The sequence below is a fragment of the Dermacentor variabilis genome, chromosome 2 (assembly GCF_050947875.1).
Source record: "Dermacentor variabilis isolate Ectoservices chromosome 2, ASM5094787v1, whole genome shotgun sequence".
Taxonomy (NCBI): Eukaryota; Metazoa; Arthropoda; class Arachnida; order Ixodida; family Ixodidae; genus Dermacentor; species Dermacentor variabilis.
The window spans coordinates 11,814,252-11,833,446 of record NC_134569.1 but is presented as its reverse complement, the minus strand read 5'-3'; the positions used below and the strand labels follow the sequence as shown (position 1 = coordinate 11,833,446).

Genomic DNA, 19,195 nt, shown 5'->3' with positions numbered 1-19,195 from the left:
ATCATTCTATTTCAAACGGGACGCTCATAACATCCATCCATCCACCCTGACCGGCAGCGACACACACAGGAGGCTTTTGCCAGCCGCAGTACAGTGTGCTGTAAGGGCAGTTCCGGCAAAATCAAACAAACAAACAAATAAATAAAAATAAATAACAAAAACAAATAAAAATAAACACTGTTTGTTATGTACCATGACGCAAAGGCAATTCTTCTCATTAACCGCTGATGTGATCCAACATGCTTTCATGCAATGATAGGAACAAGTATGCCGGATGCGTGCTGTACCGAAGCGAATTCGATCATTTCATTGTTGTTTATTCGGCGTTCATTGTACACGAGCACTCGCAATAGCATCGAGTGCGGTTTTCTTACGTCGGTCATTGAAACGTTAAACCGCGGAACAAAGACAAACCATGTACGATGTTACGGACGTAAATAAAACAATGCGCTGCCTCTTTACCAGCAATCGACTCGCCACCAAAATGCAAACCGGCGTTCTTCGATAGATTTGAGAAATGTCGTACGGAACGAACGCAGCCTCCGAAAAGCGCGCCTCGCGGTCAGAAGGTGCGGCGATCGCGCGAAAGCAGGCGTTCCTCATTGCTGCGAACGCAGTCCCGCCGGCGCCGTGTGGTCGCCCGGGGAGAAACCGGCGCGCGCCTTCTGATCTAACCAATGGCAGAAACGCGCGAGGCAGATTCTTAAGGCACGAACTCCTCGCCGCATTGGGGCTCTCGTTCGTTCTCCTTTTTTTTTTTTTTCTCGCCTCGCTCGAGTCGGCGTAAACAGAGGCGTGGCACTCGCCGATGCGCACAGCTGTAGTGCATATGCGCGGTGCCTTGGAATTTTAATGCTGCACGGCGCGCGAGCGCGCCGCCATTTTTTATTCAAGTGAAGCGCGACCAGCGCCACCGTTGATTGAGTTCCATCGCGTGTGGTCTCGAGGTTTCTTCGCAGGCAGCCCACGTTTCGTTCACCGGCAAGAGATGAAGATATAAACATCGGGACCAATTCTGGCTTGTTTTTGTGCGTGTATTGTGTTTGTTCTGACATCGTTATGTCCCGAATAAAGCAACGACACGAGAATGACCAGAAAACGAGTGTTACCGTGCTCACCTTTCTCGTGGCACTCTTGCACGGTATAAAAGTCCCGATTAATGTCCAACGAGTAACCCTCGACAGAGCCGCTTCTTGTCCCAAGCTGTGGCGTGGGAGGCTCGGATGCACTTTGTGTTACCCCGACGCATGTTCTCGTTCGGCGTCGTTTGCTAAGACCAGACGACGCCGCCAGACGAAGCCAGTCATTCGGCCATTGGCTTTGGCACCTCCTTCAGTTCCGCTGCGACCGATCAACGAGGCCGGTACACTTTTAGATATTGAAAGCAGTGCACAGGTTATGAGTTGGTCCTGCTTGCAAAGCATCGCGTCTAAGAAAGGACGAATCTCTCTGAACCCGCCGTGAATACTTGGTGTTGGGCTGCAATAAGTACGAGGTCGCGGGATCGAATCCCGGCCACGGCGGGCGCATTTCGATGGGGGCGAAATGCGAAAACGACCGCGTACTTAAGTTTAGGTGCACAATAACGAACCACAGGTGGTACAAATTATTCCGCAGTCCCCCACTATACGGCGTGCCTCATAATCAGATCGTGCTTTTGGTACGTAAAACCCCATCATTTCATTTTTAACGAATAATCTTGTCATTTGAATCTAGGATCAGCACAAAAGGAAGAAAGGCAATGCTCGAATCGCCAAGGTTGACGACTGGGCGTGTTGGTATAGCATATTAGAGGTTGGATTGCGCAACATTTTGACGAGACACACAGAAGAGAAACACACACCACAGAGCGCTTATGGAACGCTCTGTGGTGTGTGTTTCTCTTCTGTGTGTCTCGTCAAAATGTTGCACAATCCAACGTCTAATAAGCTCGCATCGTAAGGCGGATTCACTTTAATCGAATTATCAGGGTGACACCAGTTTCGAGATATTAATTCCCGAACATTGCGGAGAAATGCAGTGGCGTTCCAGTTACTTCTTTAATAAAACGCCCGTTTTATGCATTGAAGCGCAAAAGTATACTGGAACGCCACAGCGTTTCTCCGTAAAGTTCAGGAATATATCGAAACTGGTCATCCTGAGAAGTCGTTCCAGGTGGATGCGCCTTGCGAACTCCACGGTTAGAATTTGTATCTTGCAATATGAACCATAAGGTAATTAGTGAAAACTTAATGAGTGAACTTTTGTCAATTAGTCGATTACGCATTTCAATTTCTTGTACACGTTAATGCCCGCCTCTTCGAGTAGACCAGCTCATGAGCTAGAATTGTGCTACCTGCCACGGGCAAGCTTTAGAAATTTTCGAAAGCGTTCGCTGAAGCACCCAGTGAACATAAAATAGTCGGCAAAAATTGTAAGGCCAGAATCACTGGTTGTTTAAGCATCTTCAGTAACACATCTGTGGACGTTTTATGGATTTTGAGGATTTTTGGTCTGACCTGTTTAAAGAGAGATGATGCACGCATGATCTGGAAGCATGACGGCTTTCTATTCCAATACACCAGGAAGAGGTTTTCCTCACACGGAAATGAGAGCGACAGGTATTCTGGAGCCACGGTCTGTTCACTTGGCATTACCTTCGTCGGTGCTAGCGAAGAAATGCACGAAGCGGTATACCAGCCATTCCCCCTCCATTTTTCGGGTGAGCCGTTTCAGTTCGCTTGCTCCGTTCGCACTACTTGATAGTCTGCGGTTGAAGTTAGATTCGTCAAGAAAACGAAATTCAGGTGTCTCTGCCGTCGCTGTGTCGACATCGCTTGCAGCTTGTGCGCATCCTTGCACGACTCACGAATCGACTACGAAAATAGCACCTGCCTTGACCCGCCACATCTGCCTTTTCGAAGTACATCAGATTGTGTCGCTTACGGAAACACTCGCTGCCGCATGTATCGGTCTTCGAGTTTCTGCGCCTAAACTGCGCCTCTGCGCACGACGAGTGCAAGCCTTCTGCCGTGCGATGTCGCTTTGTTTCTAAATTTAGTTGTAAGGAGAGCGTGCGCTTAGTTATCTGTTTATTTATACAAGCATGCAAAAAAAAAAGAGGTGCGAGAGGAAAGATATCGTCGATACTTTTGGCAAACTTTCTTTCGCAGGCGCCCAAATAAAGCGACTTGAACGACACCATAAATCGAATCACAAGTTCATCTTTGAAGGAAGCTTGGCAAACGTGATAACTAGTAATGCGTCCTTGAAGCAGTGCTGGAAGTTATAGCCGTGTGCTGATATAGTGCCAAAAGCTGGGCTCGAACTACTCCCTGGGCGGTTCTTGCTGTGAGCAGACTCGGAAAGGACAGCTGCCACGCCACGCACGAAACGTGGCAGACGGCGCAGATGAGTGCCGTGTTCCTTGTTCCGAATGAGATTACCACTCAAGGAAGGGGGGGGGGGGGATCCTAGCAAGTCCTAAGCAAGTCTTATGAGTTGTGAATGCGAAAGCATTAAGAGGAAGCTTTAGATCGTTATCGAGGACGATATTGCCGAGAAATCAAGAACGCCGGATGCCACCAACGTCCTGCGCGACGAGAGACCGAGGAAGCAGCAGCGGCCACCAAGGGGCATCGACGCGACGCCTTATTTGCTCCGTCGAGGCGCGCTGGTGACGTGGCGTCGACGCCCTCTCCCCTCACGCAAGACCTGGTGCGCTAGCGCGGCGGCAGGTGTCCCGCCTCGGCCGCTCTGCTGCGTCGAGGCCCGAGCCAGCGTCACGAGCGCGCTCTTGACAACGCAGCCAGAGGGAATTTCGACGCCGTTTCGCTGCTACAGACGCAGTGGGCCCCCATTTGACGCTTTCGCATAAAAAAAAAAGAACAGTGTTAGCTCAAGGGATTCTTACTCCCAAAGTCCAACCTGCCTTTGTACAGATTTTTATTCCAGGTGGGGTGGGATCGAACCAGTACCCATTTCATTCCTGCCTTTATAACGTAAGGCGGTTTTGAGCATTTGTAGCGTTTATTGCTTATTTCCCTTCATTGATCCGGAATGCGCAGCTTTGGTCCGTAACGGATCTTTTTTTTTTTTCGTAAACACGCGAAGTCACGGCGAGTTTATTAGTTCTTCGCTGCCAGTTTGGCGCCTTCGGCTTCCGTACGCGCATGTCTCTATAATCAGATGGCTGTTTTGACGTTTCGTTAGCAGCCCAGCAACCTGACACTCATGATGCAACAACTTTGATCTACTTTTGCCCGGTTTTCGTGCGTTTCCGATGCTGCTGTTCACCAACAGCGTTCACACGGAGTGACTTTTTCTTTCTTTTTTTTTCTTCTGCTCTCGTCGCTGCTTATTTTTCACAGCTGTTTTTCCCGCTCTAATATCTATAATTTACGCGTTCAGAACGAGCCAAGGCGACGGAAGCATCTTGAAGGCTGCTTGCAGCTCGTCCTCCTTTTTTTTAAAGGTCCGCGGAAGCTTTTATACATTATTTTACTTTCTTCTTGTTGTTTTGCAATAGAACCCGACATTTACAAAAATATTTCTTTTATTGTTTTTTTCTTTCTTTGCCCCTGCGCACGGAAGCAGTCTGGGAAAGCAAGGCTTCTGCAGTGGCCGCACTGTGGTGGAGGCATGGTTCCGGGGTCTAGTGCCGGTGCTATTTCGGGCTTCAACCGATGCGAACTCAAGTACACGCACGATGAATCACGAGCCACCGCCGAAACGCAACTTTCTCGCTGTCACGAGAACTAATGCCTGCATGAATAGCCGGTTCTATCCCGTTGTGAATAATTTATTACGCCACTTTTACGCACACTTGGTCCGTCTTTTCCAACACAAACGGCGCGGCGGCCTGAACGCCGTGATTGGCAAAGGCCGGAGTCCATCTTTCACGAGCCGTAAACAAACCTCTTGAATCCATTGCGTCTGGAAGCACCTTTGTCAGCAGCGCCTTATGTTTGTGCGCGCAAATGTTTATTATTGCGATAACAATCATGTGAGCACTCTAAGCGAATTTTCGCCGTCGTCATCAGGCTCCGCATATATCTAGGTACGCTACATGAGATGCACTGCTGAAAGTGCAGTTTATATTGCTACACTACACTATCACTAAATTTGCTCAAACCAGGCCTTACATTCTTGACTAAATTATTCCTCAGAATTTTGAGAATGACGAATGTTATGAAACGTAACACTCGCAACGCATGCCTTCTATCTTAAATCTTCTCAGACTATCGAACATTAAAAGCGCACAACGATATGAGAACTTGAACCTGAAAGTGATACAACTTTTCGGGCAGATTAGTGGAACTTGTACGATGTCATTACAGGGCCCGTGCGGCGTGGCATTTTAAGGGTAACGTGTATCTTGGCGCGACCGTGTCTATCGCGTCCGCGTTGGACGGAGTGTCTACCAAGTTCGCATTTCCAAAATCCCGGAGTCTTCCAGTTTTTCCCTGAGTGCCTCTGCAAAATCCCCCGAGTGACACAGAACTTTGTTTTACGCCAAGACAGGCTGACACCATGTCGCCCGATGCTGTCACTCTCTAGGTAAGCATGCTAAAAGAAAAAACGACTTCATCCAGTTTGAATAGTAAGGAGTAGCATTTATTTTATTCAAAAAGAAATCAGAAGGGAGGGGTTAGTAAAATTCACAACGAATAAAATACATTTTAAAAAATGATAACACTCATTGTAAATCAAGGAAATGCATACAGAAACAAATGTTCTCGAATATCCCCTTCAGTCACGAATTATGATCGACTGTCAATACTTGTGTGAAACATAGATGGTGCTTGAGACTCCGCTGAAAGCAAATCAAAGTGGTAGAATGACTGTTTGGGCATTTTATGATGAGTCATTGTATATACAGAGGAAATAAATATATTTATATTATAAAGTCAGTCATGCTACGTTTCTTTATAAAAAGAATTAAATGTCCCCCGCTCGAATTACATGCCCAATTATTAATCGGCCTCAAGCATTTCAAGAAAAAAAATTATTTCGAGGTTGCTACCGACATGGCCCACGTCAAGCGTCACGCAAAACATGGCAGTGCCTTCACCAAAGCAGTACTCTGCAACGATACCTATCATTCAGAAGCAAAATGGAAGTAATTTCGGTTATCAGAATGTTCAATTTGTCCTAAGCTTAAGAGGAAGCTTTAGCTCAGGCCCAGCTCCGACGCGGCCTATTCAAATACATGCAAGCGAAAAAGAACTTTTTCTGAGATAACTCCCCGACCAATTTTAATGAAATTTAGTGCACTTGAGAGAGAAAGTTAAATTCTAGTGACTGTTGGAAGCGAAATTTCGATTTAGGGCCTGAATTCTTTTAGAAAAATTTTCAAAAACTCGGAAGTTTGAAAAATGTAGAAGAACAAAGTTTACAAACAAATAGCTCTGCATGAAGAACAGATATCGCAGTTCTGTAAACGGCATCCACTAGACCATTCAAAGCGGACGAGAGAGAGAGAGAGAGAGAGAAAGCAAGGGTAGGAAAGGCAGGGAGGTCAACCAGAACAGCATCCGGTTTGCTACTTTACACTGGGGGTGGGGGAAAGGGGAATAGAAAGAGGAAGAAAGGGAGAGAGTAAGTACTGAGTACGTGTGGGAGGGACAGCGTACACAATGACACTATAAGCGGTCTCTTAAGCCCGTGCACTTCAAGTACCGCACTAGTGCACGAATCGCTTTTCGAGCCAGTGACGGTTGTGGCCACGGTCCGAGTATCTTTGACTCGGTGAACGGTCTCGAGTCTAGTCTGCGTAACGTTGCCCGCAGAGAGAGGCGTTGGACATCGTAGCGAGGGCAGGTACACAATAGGTGCTCGATGGTCTCCTCGCACTCACAGGAGTCTCACATCGGGCTCTCGGCCATTCCCATACGGTAGGAGTATGCGTTCGTGAACGCCACTCCCAACCACAAGCGACACAACAAGGTTGCTTCGCCGCGGGAAAGGCTAGATGGCACTTGTAGCCGTAGCGTGGGGTCCAGTTTACGTAATCTGCAATTGAAGCCACTTGAAATCCAGAGATCTTGGGACTTCTTGCGCGCAAGTAGACGAAGTTTCCTGGCAGCGTCCGACCTCGCCAAAGGTATTGAACGCGTCTGGGTATCTTCGTGGGCACACCGGGCAGCCTTGTCAGCTAGGTTGTTGCCGACGATGCCACAGTGAGCAGGAATCCACTGAAATATAATGTGGTGTCTTCTTTCCAGAGCAAGGTGGTGCAGTTCCCTGATTTCAGATGTCATTTGCTCGTAAGTTCTGCGACGTAATGCGGACTTGATGCTATGAAGGGCTGCCTTAGAGTCACAAAATACGACCCATTTCTCTGTTGGCTCTTCGGTAATGTACATCATAGCGGCATGGAGAGCTGCAAGTTCTGCCGATGTAGATGTAGTCGTGTGCGACAACTTGAATTTAACCGTAACGTTCTTGGCTGGAACGACGAATGCAGCAGTTGAGCTGGTAGGTGAGGTCGAACCATCGGTATATATATGTATGCGGTCATGATACGTCTGGTGCAGTAATAGGAGTGTAAGTTGCTTCAGAGCCGGCGATGGATGATTGGACTTTTTTGTAATTCCAGGAATAGCAAAATTCACTTGAGGCTGTCGCAGGCACCACAGGGGGGAGGAAGGCTTCGCCGCCGGTGTAAAAGATGCTGGTATGTACTCTTGATGAGCGTTAATCACTCGTGAAAAGGTCGCTTGAGGTCTCTCGGCTGGTAGGGAGGCCAAATGGTGGTCGGGGATCCTTGACAGATGGCGAATGTGCGCTCTGAGAGAGTCGACAGCTACATGTGTCTGGATTGTATGGTCTCCTGCGATGGCAATTGTTGCTGCTGTTGACGTGCACCGAGGCAGCCCCAAACACGTGCGTAGGGCTTGACCTTGTATGCTCTCCAAGGCGCGAAAGTTCGTCTTGCATGCATTTGACAACACTGGTAGGCTGTAACGTAGGAGTCCGAGAAACAAAACCCTGTACAGCTGCAACATAGAATGGACTGGTGTACCCCAGTTTTTCCCGCATAGAAATTTGAAGACCTGAGCAATGGCGACTAGCTTCTTCTTCTTCAGATAGACGCAGTGAGGGCTCCACGAGAGGTTGCGGTCAATGATGACGCCCAGAAAGCGATGCGTCTTAACATAGAATACAGCTTGACCATTGATGGTAACAGGATACGATGACATTTGTTTCCGCGTAAAACCAAGTAATGCGCACTTTTCAGTAGACACACTGAGGCCTTGTTCTCAGAGATAAGAAGCCGTTATGGTTGCCGCCCGCTGAAGCCTGGCTCTTAGCTGAGGGCGAGTCACCGCAGAGGCCCAGATGCAAATGTCGTCGGTGTATATTGAGACATGTACTGTCTGCGGTAGGTAATCCGCTAGTCCTACCAGGACGAGGTTGAACAAAATAGGGCTCAACACTCCACCCTGCGGCACACCACGGCAGATGTAATGGTCTGAAGTTGGGCCGTCTTCGGTCTGTAAGAAAAAACGCCTTTCAGTCAAATAGTCCCGAATCCATTCATATATCCGGCCACCAACTCCAACAGCCTCAAGTGAGTTTAGTATGGCCTCATGGGCGACGTTGTTGTATGCTCCTTTTATATCCAGAAAAAGTGCCGCAGAAAGGCGCTTGAGGCTTTTTTTTTATTTTGGACCCATGTTACGATGTCAATGACGTTGTCGATGGACGAGCGACCTCGGCGAAAGCCTGTCATGGCGTTCGGATAGATGTTGAACCGTTCTAGGTACCATTCCAATCGGGCAAGAATCATTCTTTCCATCACTTTGCCGACGCAGCTCGAAAGCGCGATCGGACGATATGATGAGATCTCAAGCGGTGACTTTCCAGGTTTCAGAATGGGGATCAAGCGGCTCGATTTCCATTGTTTAGGAACGGCGCCGTTCTTCCAAGACTCATTGTAGTAGTTGAGAAGCTCATCACGTGCGCCATGTCCAAGGTGGCATAGGGCAGCATACGTGATGTCATCAGGTCCTGGTGACGAAGAACGCCTGCAGGTCGCCAACGCAGCATCGAGCTCTTCGAGTGAAAATAGCACGTTCATTTCTGATACACGTGCCTCAGGGATGTCATTCAATGCTGCGTCAGTAATGATGGCCACGGACCCAGCAACCCGTGCACAGAACTCTTCAGCCACTTCAAGTTCCGAGCGGAGTTGGTAGAGGGCCAGAGCAGCGAAGGGCTTCCTTTGATGCGGAGATGAGCGAAGACCCCTAACCGTTCTCCATATGTGCGAGAGCGATTTTCGGGGATCAAGCGACTGACAGAATGTTTTCCATCGCTTATCTTCCAATTTATCCATGCGACGCTGGACTTTCTTTTGTATGCGTCGTGAAGTCCTCAGATCCAAGACGGACTTCGTGCGCCGATACCTCCTCTCCGCCTGTCGGCGTGCTGCACGCAGCCTATCCAGTTCCATGTCCAAATCTGTTCGCCTTGTTGACCTTGTAAGCGAGCAGATGGATGTTTTCAATGCATCTGCGATTGCTTCTTCGATAGTGTGTGAGAGGCCTTCCCGACATGTGTCATCCATATCCTTCTTAAATTTTGTCCAATCAACTGTACGCAACACAGTAGAGGAGCGTTGCTCAACTCCTCTAATCTTTATGTATGTTGGAATATGGTCGCTTCCATGTGTTTCTATGTCTATATGTCAATAATTCTATATGTCAATCTATAGCTTACGTGAATTTGTTACGTTGTGTACAAGGGGTCTGCAAAAGCTGTATTTTCATATTACTCAATCTTTTGAGATTCATGCGTGACATATCAATTTTGTCCGCTTTAAATGTGCTATTAGATGCAGTTCACAGAATTATCATATCATTTTTCACTCCTGAGCTAGAGTTGTAAACTTGATAGTTTCGTTTTCTGAAAAGGTTCAATTTTTGCCTATTGTTAGTAAAAAACTGACGACCTAGATCAAAAAGTCACTAGATTTTTAGTTTTTCTTTTAAATGCAACAAACCGTCAAATTTGGTGCATTAGTAGCCGAAAAAAAAACGAATTCTCCTTTTACATGTATTTAGATAGGAGCAACTGAGCTAAAGCTTCCTCTTAATGTTTGTGCTCTATTACTTGCTACCACTGCACAGAAACGGCAAAAATAGGTCGCATCCACAAATATGAAGGCCGTGACTGAAGGGGTCATGAGCTATTTTTATCAATTGATAGCAAGCTCATCGGTATGAGGCCTGAACTTTGTCACAAGTGAGATTCTCTCTCAACAGCCGGTGTGTCAACCTCAACTGTCCTGACACACTCTGAGCCCGTGCACAACGCTTCAGTGCTGCGTTTTACTGCTTTAAAAAAAGTTTATTTTGGTTTGTATGAGGAACACCTGCATCTAGGCGTCAGCCAACACTGTTTCTTTTTTAACTCAAGCTCCTTCAAAGAAGCGGCGGCACGCTTCCTGCCCCGTTCATTCCTCAATGCGTGGGTCCGTTCTCTACCCGTCCTCCTTCCACCGCGCGTTCGCCCCCACGGAACATTTGAAGCATCCTCTTGGTCAGTTGTACGGTCATCACCCGATATTTCGGACTTCCTTTAAGGACCGCGAAAAGGTCCGAAAAATTGGGCAGTTCGAAAAAAAAATTAATGCATGCGTTATACTGCCGTTAAAGGCTCAAATTTCCACAGGCAAATCCAAAAAGGCCTACCAGTACACTTATTAGGCATACCGGTTCTCGTGCTATGACAGGAGATGGCGGGTGGACGCGTGTATAATTAAGGAATAGATACTGTCCCGTGACAACTGCCAATTCCCACGCTTATGCTTCACCGCGTAACATTTCTGTACTGAGGCGAAGCTAGCTTTCAGGAACCGGCATTATGCACCGCGCCGTGCTTTCTGAGCTTCGAGGCCATTCGCGAGAAGCACATAAGACGGTGCAATTGCTTACAGCGGCGAATTCTTTAAATGAAAAACATGTTGCCGAACGGCAAGAAGCTTAATAGCGAATGTTGAAGCAGCTAGGCCTAGCGTTTACCGCGGTGGTGGTTACGGCTGCCAGCGGATCTGCGTGCGGCGGTTCGAGGCGGTAACGTAATAAAAACGGCGGAAGTGGTGACTGATTAATGCCGTTTCGGACCTGCGGTCACGGCAAGAACTCCGGAAAGTCGGACGGCGAAGAGTTCTTGTGTCCAAAATTTCAGGCGTTCTTATACATTGACCCTATGGGGCACATGACCCGCCGTGGTTGCTCAGTGGCTATGGTGTTGGGCTGCTGAGCACGAGGTCGCGGGATCGAATCCCGGCCGCGGCGGCTGCATTCCGATGGGGGTGAAATGCTAAAACACCCGTGTACTTAGATTTAGGTGCACGTTAAAGAACCCCAGGTGGTCGAAATTTCCGGAGTCCTCCACTACGGCGTGCCTCATAATCAGGAAGTGGTTTTGGCACGTTAAACCCCATAATTTAATTTTATGGGGCACATGGTGGTGCCACGAGGCCGTCCACATTATCAGGCGTCCAGAAAGTCGATCGTTGACTGTGCACTGGCAACTCCTCCAGCCGACAACAGGGCGTTGAAAGACGACCGGTTACGATCCCTCTCTGTTACACGAACCAGCATTACCGCGACTTTCGTTCCGTTTGAATAAAATTGCAGCTAATTTTCCCTGGTAGAAGCACAAATTCTCCCCGTTTTTCCCGAGTATATTTAGAGTATTCAAAATCCCGGAGAATTCTCGGTTTTCACGGTTGGTAGACACACCGGGAGCCCCGTGTAGTTGGGACAACTTCTAAATTCAAGCGCAGGGCTAAACCTTGCCGTCGCAGTCAGTGTCAAATTTTTATTTCTAAAAATCTGCGCAGCAGTGACGACTCGACAGGGCGTTAAACCAGTTCTTTCAGCTAGTTAGAACAACGATCGAACTTTGCAAGTAAAATGATCGTACATCTAGAAGCGACGGAACATAGTGGTGGTATCTTTTTTTTTAACGATATGCCACACGAGCGTAAATGCTAGGGCTTGTGAATAAAGCAATGGCGAGCGCCCACATTCCGTCGTTTTAATATATTCTTGTGTCAAATGCAGTCAGTAGAAAGCATCGTACACTATTAGAGGAGGCACTGGTATCGTTCCGGTGTGGTGCAAGGTGCGCTGGTCATAACTGGTACCTGCCATCGATGGCGGTAACGGTGCAAACCAATGCGCTAATGCGCACATGGGCGTCAACGGGACTCGATGAGCACCAAAATGGGGCCGAGTTGCACTGAACTTTGCGTCGCACTGGCACCTTGACAACTGAGGCCGAGAGGTGTCGGAGCGGCGGCTTAATTAGTTTGGCCACCAGGCGTTCTTTACGGTGCACCTAAGTGTACGAGCGTTTACGCATTCCACCGCCATGTGAACGCGACCGAGAATCGTACTCGCGACGTCGTGCTCAGCAGCAGGACGCCATAGCCACTGAGCCAGCGCGGGGGTACCTGGAACCAAAGTCCCCAGCAAGCAGCCGAAACGCCAAGGCACGTACTCGCAAAATGGTTGCCGTCAATAGTTCCGGAAGCGAACGGGAGGAAACGTTGGCGTGCCGCAGCCCGATGCTCCTCTACGTGCGCGCACGCAGTTACATACACCAGCAGTTGGCGAACATGCGAGGTAAACAGCGGTAATCAACAACGCCGCCTCCAATAGCTCGGGACGCAAAACCAATATTGAAACCGTTCCGCGAGCTTGCTTACGCTGAAGTGCGCAACGCAGGGCGAGTTGGAAGCACGACCTGAAAGGGTGAACACAGCGCAACGGGCGCCGACGGCTACCTGCGGCGAGTGCGTGCGCGCCCCTCCGCCAGTTAATCGCCTCCGAAACGTCACTTTCGCGAGGAGGGGAAGCGGCGCGCAGGCGACGGCCCGTGCTGGCGAAGCAAGCACGGCGGAGAGGGAGAGTCCGGTAGGAAGGCCCTCGTGGCGAGAGGTGATCGCCCGCAGCCAAGGCCGCCCGGCTGCGCCCAAACTCCGCTGCCCCAGTGGGCTGCAACTGGTTCCCGCCCGCCGCGGCCCTTGAACCGGGCCCCAAGGTCCCCGCACCGGCTCTTGACCCCTTCCTCTGTTTAAAGGGCGGCGCACGATGTGGAGGGGAGAGAAACAGCCCCAGAACTGGTCAGCTGGTTGGTTGTACCGTCACATCGGCACGACGGTCAAACCACCGAGGTGCACCTGAATCCATACAGTGCGCTCCGAAATCGCTAACGAGATTGACCAATTGCACGTTGTCGCAGCGGCACTTTGCCCCGCACATCACGGCACGAAAATCGTTCAATGCCCGATAATGAATAGTGCGCTTAGGCATTGGCAGTGTGCATTAGCGAAAACAAGCAACTGCATAGGTAATGGTTTCCCACGGACCCAAATGCCCGCGAAAACACCGCAGGAAGACAGCCACACAGCTTTCCATTCGTACATATTTATTAACAAGTAATATCATCTCGGAACAAATAAAATGAGGGCGATCTCTATAAAACCACTTGGCAATGTTTGTGCATAAACAAGATATTCTCGCGTGGAGAGAGTAATAAAATACGAACCGATTGAATCTCAAAAGGTCGGATATAGCCATTGTGTATATGGATACTCTCCTCAGTAGTAGTAATAAGTATGAGCCTACGCACAGGTATTGCTAGGGTAGCCGCGCGATGCGAACCAGCCTGAGTGGCGGGCTCGGCCGCGCGGCACGTAGCTCAAAATAGAGTAGTGTACATATCTCTCTGGGGGCCACCATGAGGGAGTGAGCCCCACGTAAGTACGCGCACACAAGACGCTTCATAACACCAAAAATACATATCTCCATCTGGGGGACATTTAAAATTTGAATAATAAAATATATCGGGGATTCCGGCGGGAAGCAAACAGCTCTCTGGGCAACACAAGTGAACAACTGAAGGGGCGCCGCCAACAGGACGTTGCATACGGGGGCCTTATTGCCTGCCGGGACGAGCTGGCAGCTGCTGGGTCGTGAGCAACTGGAAGACTACGCGAACCGCGCAAAACTATAGTACACGATGGGTGAGGACACGAGGGGGGGAGGGGACACGAAACAAAAAAGATGAGTATGTTCACAGTGGGAAAGAGGATGCCTAGGAGTAGATGCGCATCGCATGCGCGCACGGCTGGTTGCACACGGGGCACAGGGGCTCGAGCTTGCCGCACACCCGGTTGGCGCATTCCATGCAGAACATGTTGTGGCCGCAGGGCACCAGTGCCGCCACCACTTCGCTCTCAAAGCACACCACGCAGTCGCGCTTGCCCCGCTTCGGGCCCGAACCCAGGGAGTCGGTCGGTGAGCTAGCCACGCTGTCCACACCGCCACTGCGTGGCGCTACCCGACCGTCCCAGGGTAGCCCCGCGGGGTCGAAAGTCGGAGAGTCTCCAAGGCCCTCGTCCGACTCGTACGCGAAGCCGTACAGCTTGGGCGGGAAGCCAAACACCTCCGAAAATTCCGAGGGCTCCTCTTCGCCAAGCCCACCGCCTGTGCGCATGGCTATGTGCGCCTCGATCTCTCGCTTGGCTGCTTCCACGCTTTCCGGCAGGCCCGTCACCTCAAACACTGGCTCCTTGTCTCTGCTAGGGGTGACGATGTACGTGTTGGTCTGCTGCTGGATACGCTTGATGGTGGCTCCTTTGGGTCCGACTACTAGCCCTACTACTCGGTACGGCACTCGTACCTGCAACGTTGTCTGGCCTGTAACACAGCACATCAGACAGAGGTGAATTGTCTCGCTTGACGCACACTGCATTCTACCAATAACACTAATACGTGCATTATAAGATGAAATGCTATGCTTTGTAGAGCTGTAACAGTTTCAGGTATACGAGTGCAACACCCTATATGAGCGTTATAAACATTATTCACTAATTATCTTTTTACTTATTGGTTTTAAAGTATCCGATGCTTTTTTTTAAACATGCAAGTTCATGTATGCAACCAGTGTACATGGGTCTTTGGCCTTAGTCAAGCCGTTTATTCAGATTTTAGAATGTATTCTGGAAGAATAAATGTGAATTGCATTGAATTATTACACTTATATAACTTCGCTTTGCATACTTTTTGATTACTTGTACTCATCTACATGCTCAAGGGCCTCATTGTGAAAGGCGGCATTGATGAAGTATGTGACCACAATGTCTATGGCAAGCTAATGTGCTGCCACTATGCAACCCACACTTGTAACAATTTAAACTGACACATGTGGAAGTTTACACCCTAATGTAGACACCTTGCTTTACACATTTCTTTCCTGTGAAGAACAGCCTTTCAGGAGCGTATTCTGCTGACAGTGCAGTCCCATCCTTTCCGATGTCACCTAATGCAAGAGATGTGGAACTATAGAAAGTAGCCAGAACACACCTGGAATGTTAGAGTTGGGGCCTGGGGCCAAGCTGCCGTTGAGGTGGTTCTTTCGCTGTGCTCGAATCTGGCTGAAGTGCTCAGCTGCTGACAGTATTTCTCGCTTCGCTGCTGCAACGTCCTCTTTCCGTCCAGTGACCACAAACACAGGCTCTTCTCCTCGCACTGGTGTTTTGATGTATGTGTTGGTCTTCGCACGAAGGGCCTTAATTTTGCAGCCTGCGTGCACACAAAACATTTCATTTTACAGCAAAAGTCACATCCTCTGTAGGGCATAAATTCAAATCTTAAATCAATGGCGTGCATTAGTAGTTCCCTATACTACTCAGCAACTCTTGTAATGTGATCCTATATTAGCAAGCAGTGATTAATGGGTGAAAAAGGAAGCATTCAGTTTGTTGTCATTCCATTTCGTGTATAGGGTGACAATTATTTCTCTCACACAGGTTATATCTAATGCAAAGACAATTCCAGAAATTAACAGACATACCTTGAATCACTGAATAAAATTTTCAGTTGTGCAACATTCACATTTTCAGTTAAGTTTCTACATAACAAAATTGAGTGACTCAGTTCGGAATCCATAGACAAAATTCTACCCAAGTGGTCTGCATCACATTCGCTGTGACAGATGCTGCACCTATTGAAGCCCTCTCCCTGGTGTCGAACACCACACAATGCGAAATCTTACATATCCTCTCAAAAAAAAAAAAAAAAAAAAAAAGGACAACTGTCGAAAGCAGAGCTCTGCAAACCGGTCGTCACCCGTTTGGTGCGGTCACGGCCAACACCCCAGCCCGGAAATTCATGCTCACAGCAATTTCTTTTCCCAGGATCCCATCATTTTGATAAAACAATACCAGGCATTGTACAATACGAAAGCTTTCTGGGTAGTTCTTGCATAAATGGTACCAAAATATTGCAATCTTGTGTACATATGTGTATATTTAAACCTCAATTCCTATTCAGCGAATAATTCAATGACGCCCACTACACTTAGTACAGCCACTGACGAATTACGCCGCTGCAGACTTGTTTGTCGGGCGGAAACAGGCTGGCCGGACACTAATGTCCATGCTGTCTTCACAAGGTATTGCAGGAGCAATACTACGGTACTATAGCACCGACAGGACCAAAGAATCTCACACCTTGAGCGTTTATTCTGCGCATTACAAGAAAACAATATCGCTGCAGTGTATAGTGTTGCAACGATCATTTTAGGTGCGCAAGCCTTCGTGAACCGAATTCATTTAACAACGCGTGCACATACCGTTGGGCGTCTCCGCTCTAGCCTGTGTCTGCAAAATATTGAGCAGATACAAACAGCATCTGCTTGGCGTTTCACAGCGCAGAAATCGCTGGCGCCTAAACAATTCTAGAATGCGCGGATTCTGACACGGCGGCTGCGCTCTGACAATTCATGCGTATGAACCAGCGGGCGGCGTAGCAGTTCGCCGGTAAGCAGCCAAGTTCCGTTGGCCGTCTGAACCCGCGGATCGCGCCCGGCAGTGGAGCGGAGTTCAGGCCGCAGAAAATGGGGGCCCCGGCTCGCGGTGCTCTAAAAGTAGCGCGTCCAGAATAGCTGCCTGCACCGCGCGGCATGGCTGGACAAAGGCCGCAGCGCGAGCGAAGCCGCGCGGAGTCGTGCTAAGCCTACGCCACTACCCGACTAGACAAAGGCCCGCCAGCGTGCTTCGGGCAACTGTGCGGTCCGAAATGCGCCCAAGGCGCGCACAAGGGGCCGGCGCGACCAGAGAAGCCGGAGAGAAAAGATAGCAGCTCGGCCGGCGGCCGGAGAAGGAAGCGCGAAAGGGACAGGATGTGAGCCGGCGGCGCGCAACAACAAAGGACACGCCGACAGGGGATTTAAACTGCCAGTGCACGCGTAGAGCGCGGCGTTCTTGGCCAGGGCTCGCAGAGCACGGACCCCGAGAGGACGGCGCGGCGTGCCCGCTCGCATCTCTATCGCTCCAAATATAGCGAGCGGAGAAGCGTCACGAACAAAGACAACAAAGAGCGACGGCTCACCTTGCCGGCCGACGATCTCTGCGACGTGCTCTGAACTAGGCACAGGGACGCACTCCGTCGTGTTCTGGCTTTTTTTGTTCCTCGTGTCCGCTTCCAGGTTAGGATGCAGAGAGTCATTTTCGTTGTTCAGTCCCAGCATGGAGAGCTCGAGCGCTAACTGCAGCGCTCGTTGGTCTTCGAGACCCCCGCTGCTGCGCTCCATCTCGGGAAACAGACTAGCAGGCATCACAGGGGGGTGGCCCTTGCAGTTCGTACAAAACTGACAAAACGTGTATAGCGGTGTTGTATCAAAAGAATATAAAAATAAAGTTACACTTTGCACAGAGAAGCGAGAGCCCGGCGCACAACCAGAGTCGTGCCTTCCCGAGCACAACCTGAGCCGCACTGGTCGCGCCCGGTGCGTTCAATCGCAGCCCGCGCTCTTCCCACAGCGACGCCGCCGATCGTGACGTCAGGCGCAAAGCGGCGCTGCCATCGGTAGCGAGTACACATAGTTGCGGAGGCCACCGACAACGCAGTGGCTGCGCGATCAACAAACGCTGTGGAGTACTGCTCGTAGAGCCGTCTAACTGCTTGTCTGGAAGCACAGCCAATCGCGGCGAAGCATTTCTCTCACCCGGCATCTCTCCTCGCCGCGAAGGCAGTTGCTACCCTGCTCATGTGCAGGGTTAGGAGTGCTTGGCGAAGGCGTGCCTGCCGTGATGAACGACGTTTCGGCTTCCTTTGTCTCACCGGAGACGACGTTCTCCGACGCAAAGCGTGGCAAAGCCGCTTGAAAGATACTTTTTGCTAGGCGCGCAGTTCTCAGTCGAATCCCTCGCGCGTGCTTCTTCATGCCCTGCGACGGCTCTTCATTTCGCATATGGCGAAGACGAAAGGATCTCTGACACTTGTCTGCAGATTTTTGTTTCAGCTTGCTGATGTGCACTTCAAAACGATACGTATACACTACTCCGCAGTACTGCGAATTTCGCCGTTCTTCGCCTCGATGGAGGCTGTGCGGTGCAAGTTTTGAGGTAATCCAGGCTGACATGATCTTTATTATGAAGTTGTGGCACCCTGATGTGTGTTTGTGCGGAGGCCAAGAACTAGCTCGGGCACCTGATCTCTTAAAGAAGTAAATAATCGGAAACGGCTCAATGAGTTTGGTCGCTTCAACGAACGCAGACTCACAATGGCACCAGGCCTTGGCAGTGTGCGTGTGTGGCATCACTTTCGGTGGGAACTGGGTTGAAAGCGGCAAATTCCACTCGCTTCTCTCTTCTTTTATTATTATTATTCCCTTTTCCGTTCTTCTCTCCGCCTGTTTTGCGGCTGCGTACATTTTTCGCTCACAACCTGGCCCCGGCTTCCTGTCGCCGCCACCATAAGAAAGGTCCCCCCCACCCGCAACGCTGGAAGAAGAAGCGGGCAGCAGCGGCAGAATACTGCTCTGCCGCCTCGGGGAGGAGGGGCATCGCGCCACGCCGAGCGTGAAGCGGCAGTTGAGCGCTCGTGCGCGCCCCTTTGCCCCTCTCCCGATCGCTGCACGCTCCTTCTCTCCTCCGACAGTCCTCTTCTTCTTAGGACCCGTCGTGAACCGGGGGAAAGGACCGACCAATGCCTGTCTGGACGGAAAAACGAAGAAAGCAAAGCCTGCATAAGCAAAGGAACAAGAAGAACGTGTTGGTCGATCAGCAGAGGCAGCAGAAGCAGCAGCACTGTTGGAATTTGTGGCGGACCGAAAAAGGACAAGGCGGCAGCAAGCAACGCCGCCGGATACGAGGGGCAGCAGCTTTCTCGGGATGAAAACACAAATC

General features: G+C 49.8%; 1 protein-coding gene across 1 annotated transcript; it reads right to left on the bottom strand.

The window, feature by feature from the left end:
• Window positions 1-13,411: 13,411 nt before the first annotated feature.
• Window positions 13,412-17,821, bottom strand: LOC142571344 (RNA-binding protein MEX3B). Its single transcript, XM_075679619.1, has 3 exons — window positions 17,397-17,821; window positions 15,369-15,587; window positions 13,412-14,702 (listed from the first exon to the last, which is right to left on the bottom strand). The coding sequence occupies exons 1-3, from the start codon at window positions 17,620-17,622 to the stop codon at window positions 14,098-14,100; spliced, it is 1,050 nt and encodes a 349-aa protein (XP_075535734.1). The 5' UTR covers window positions 17,623-17,821; the 3' UTR covers window positions 13,412-14,097.
• Between the last annotated feature and the right edge of the window lie 1,374 nt (window positions 17,822-19,195).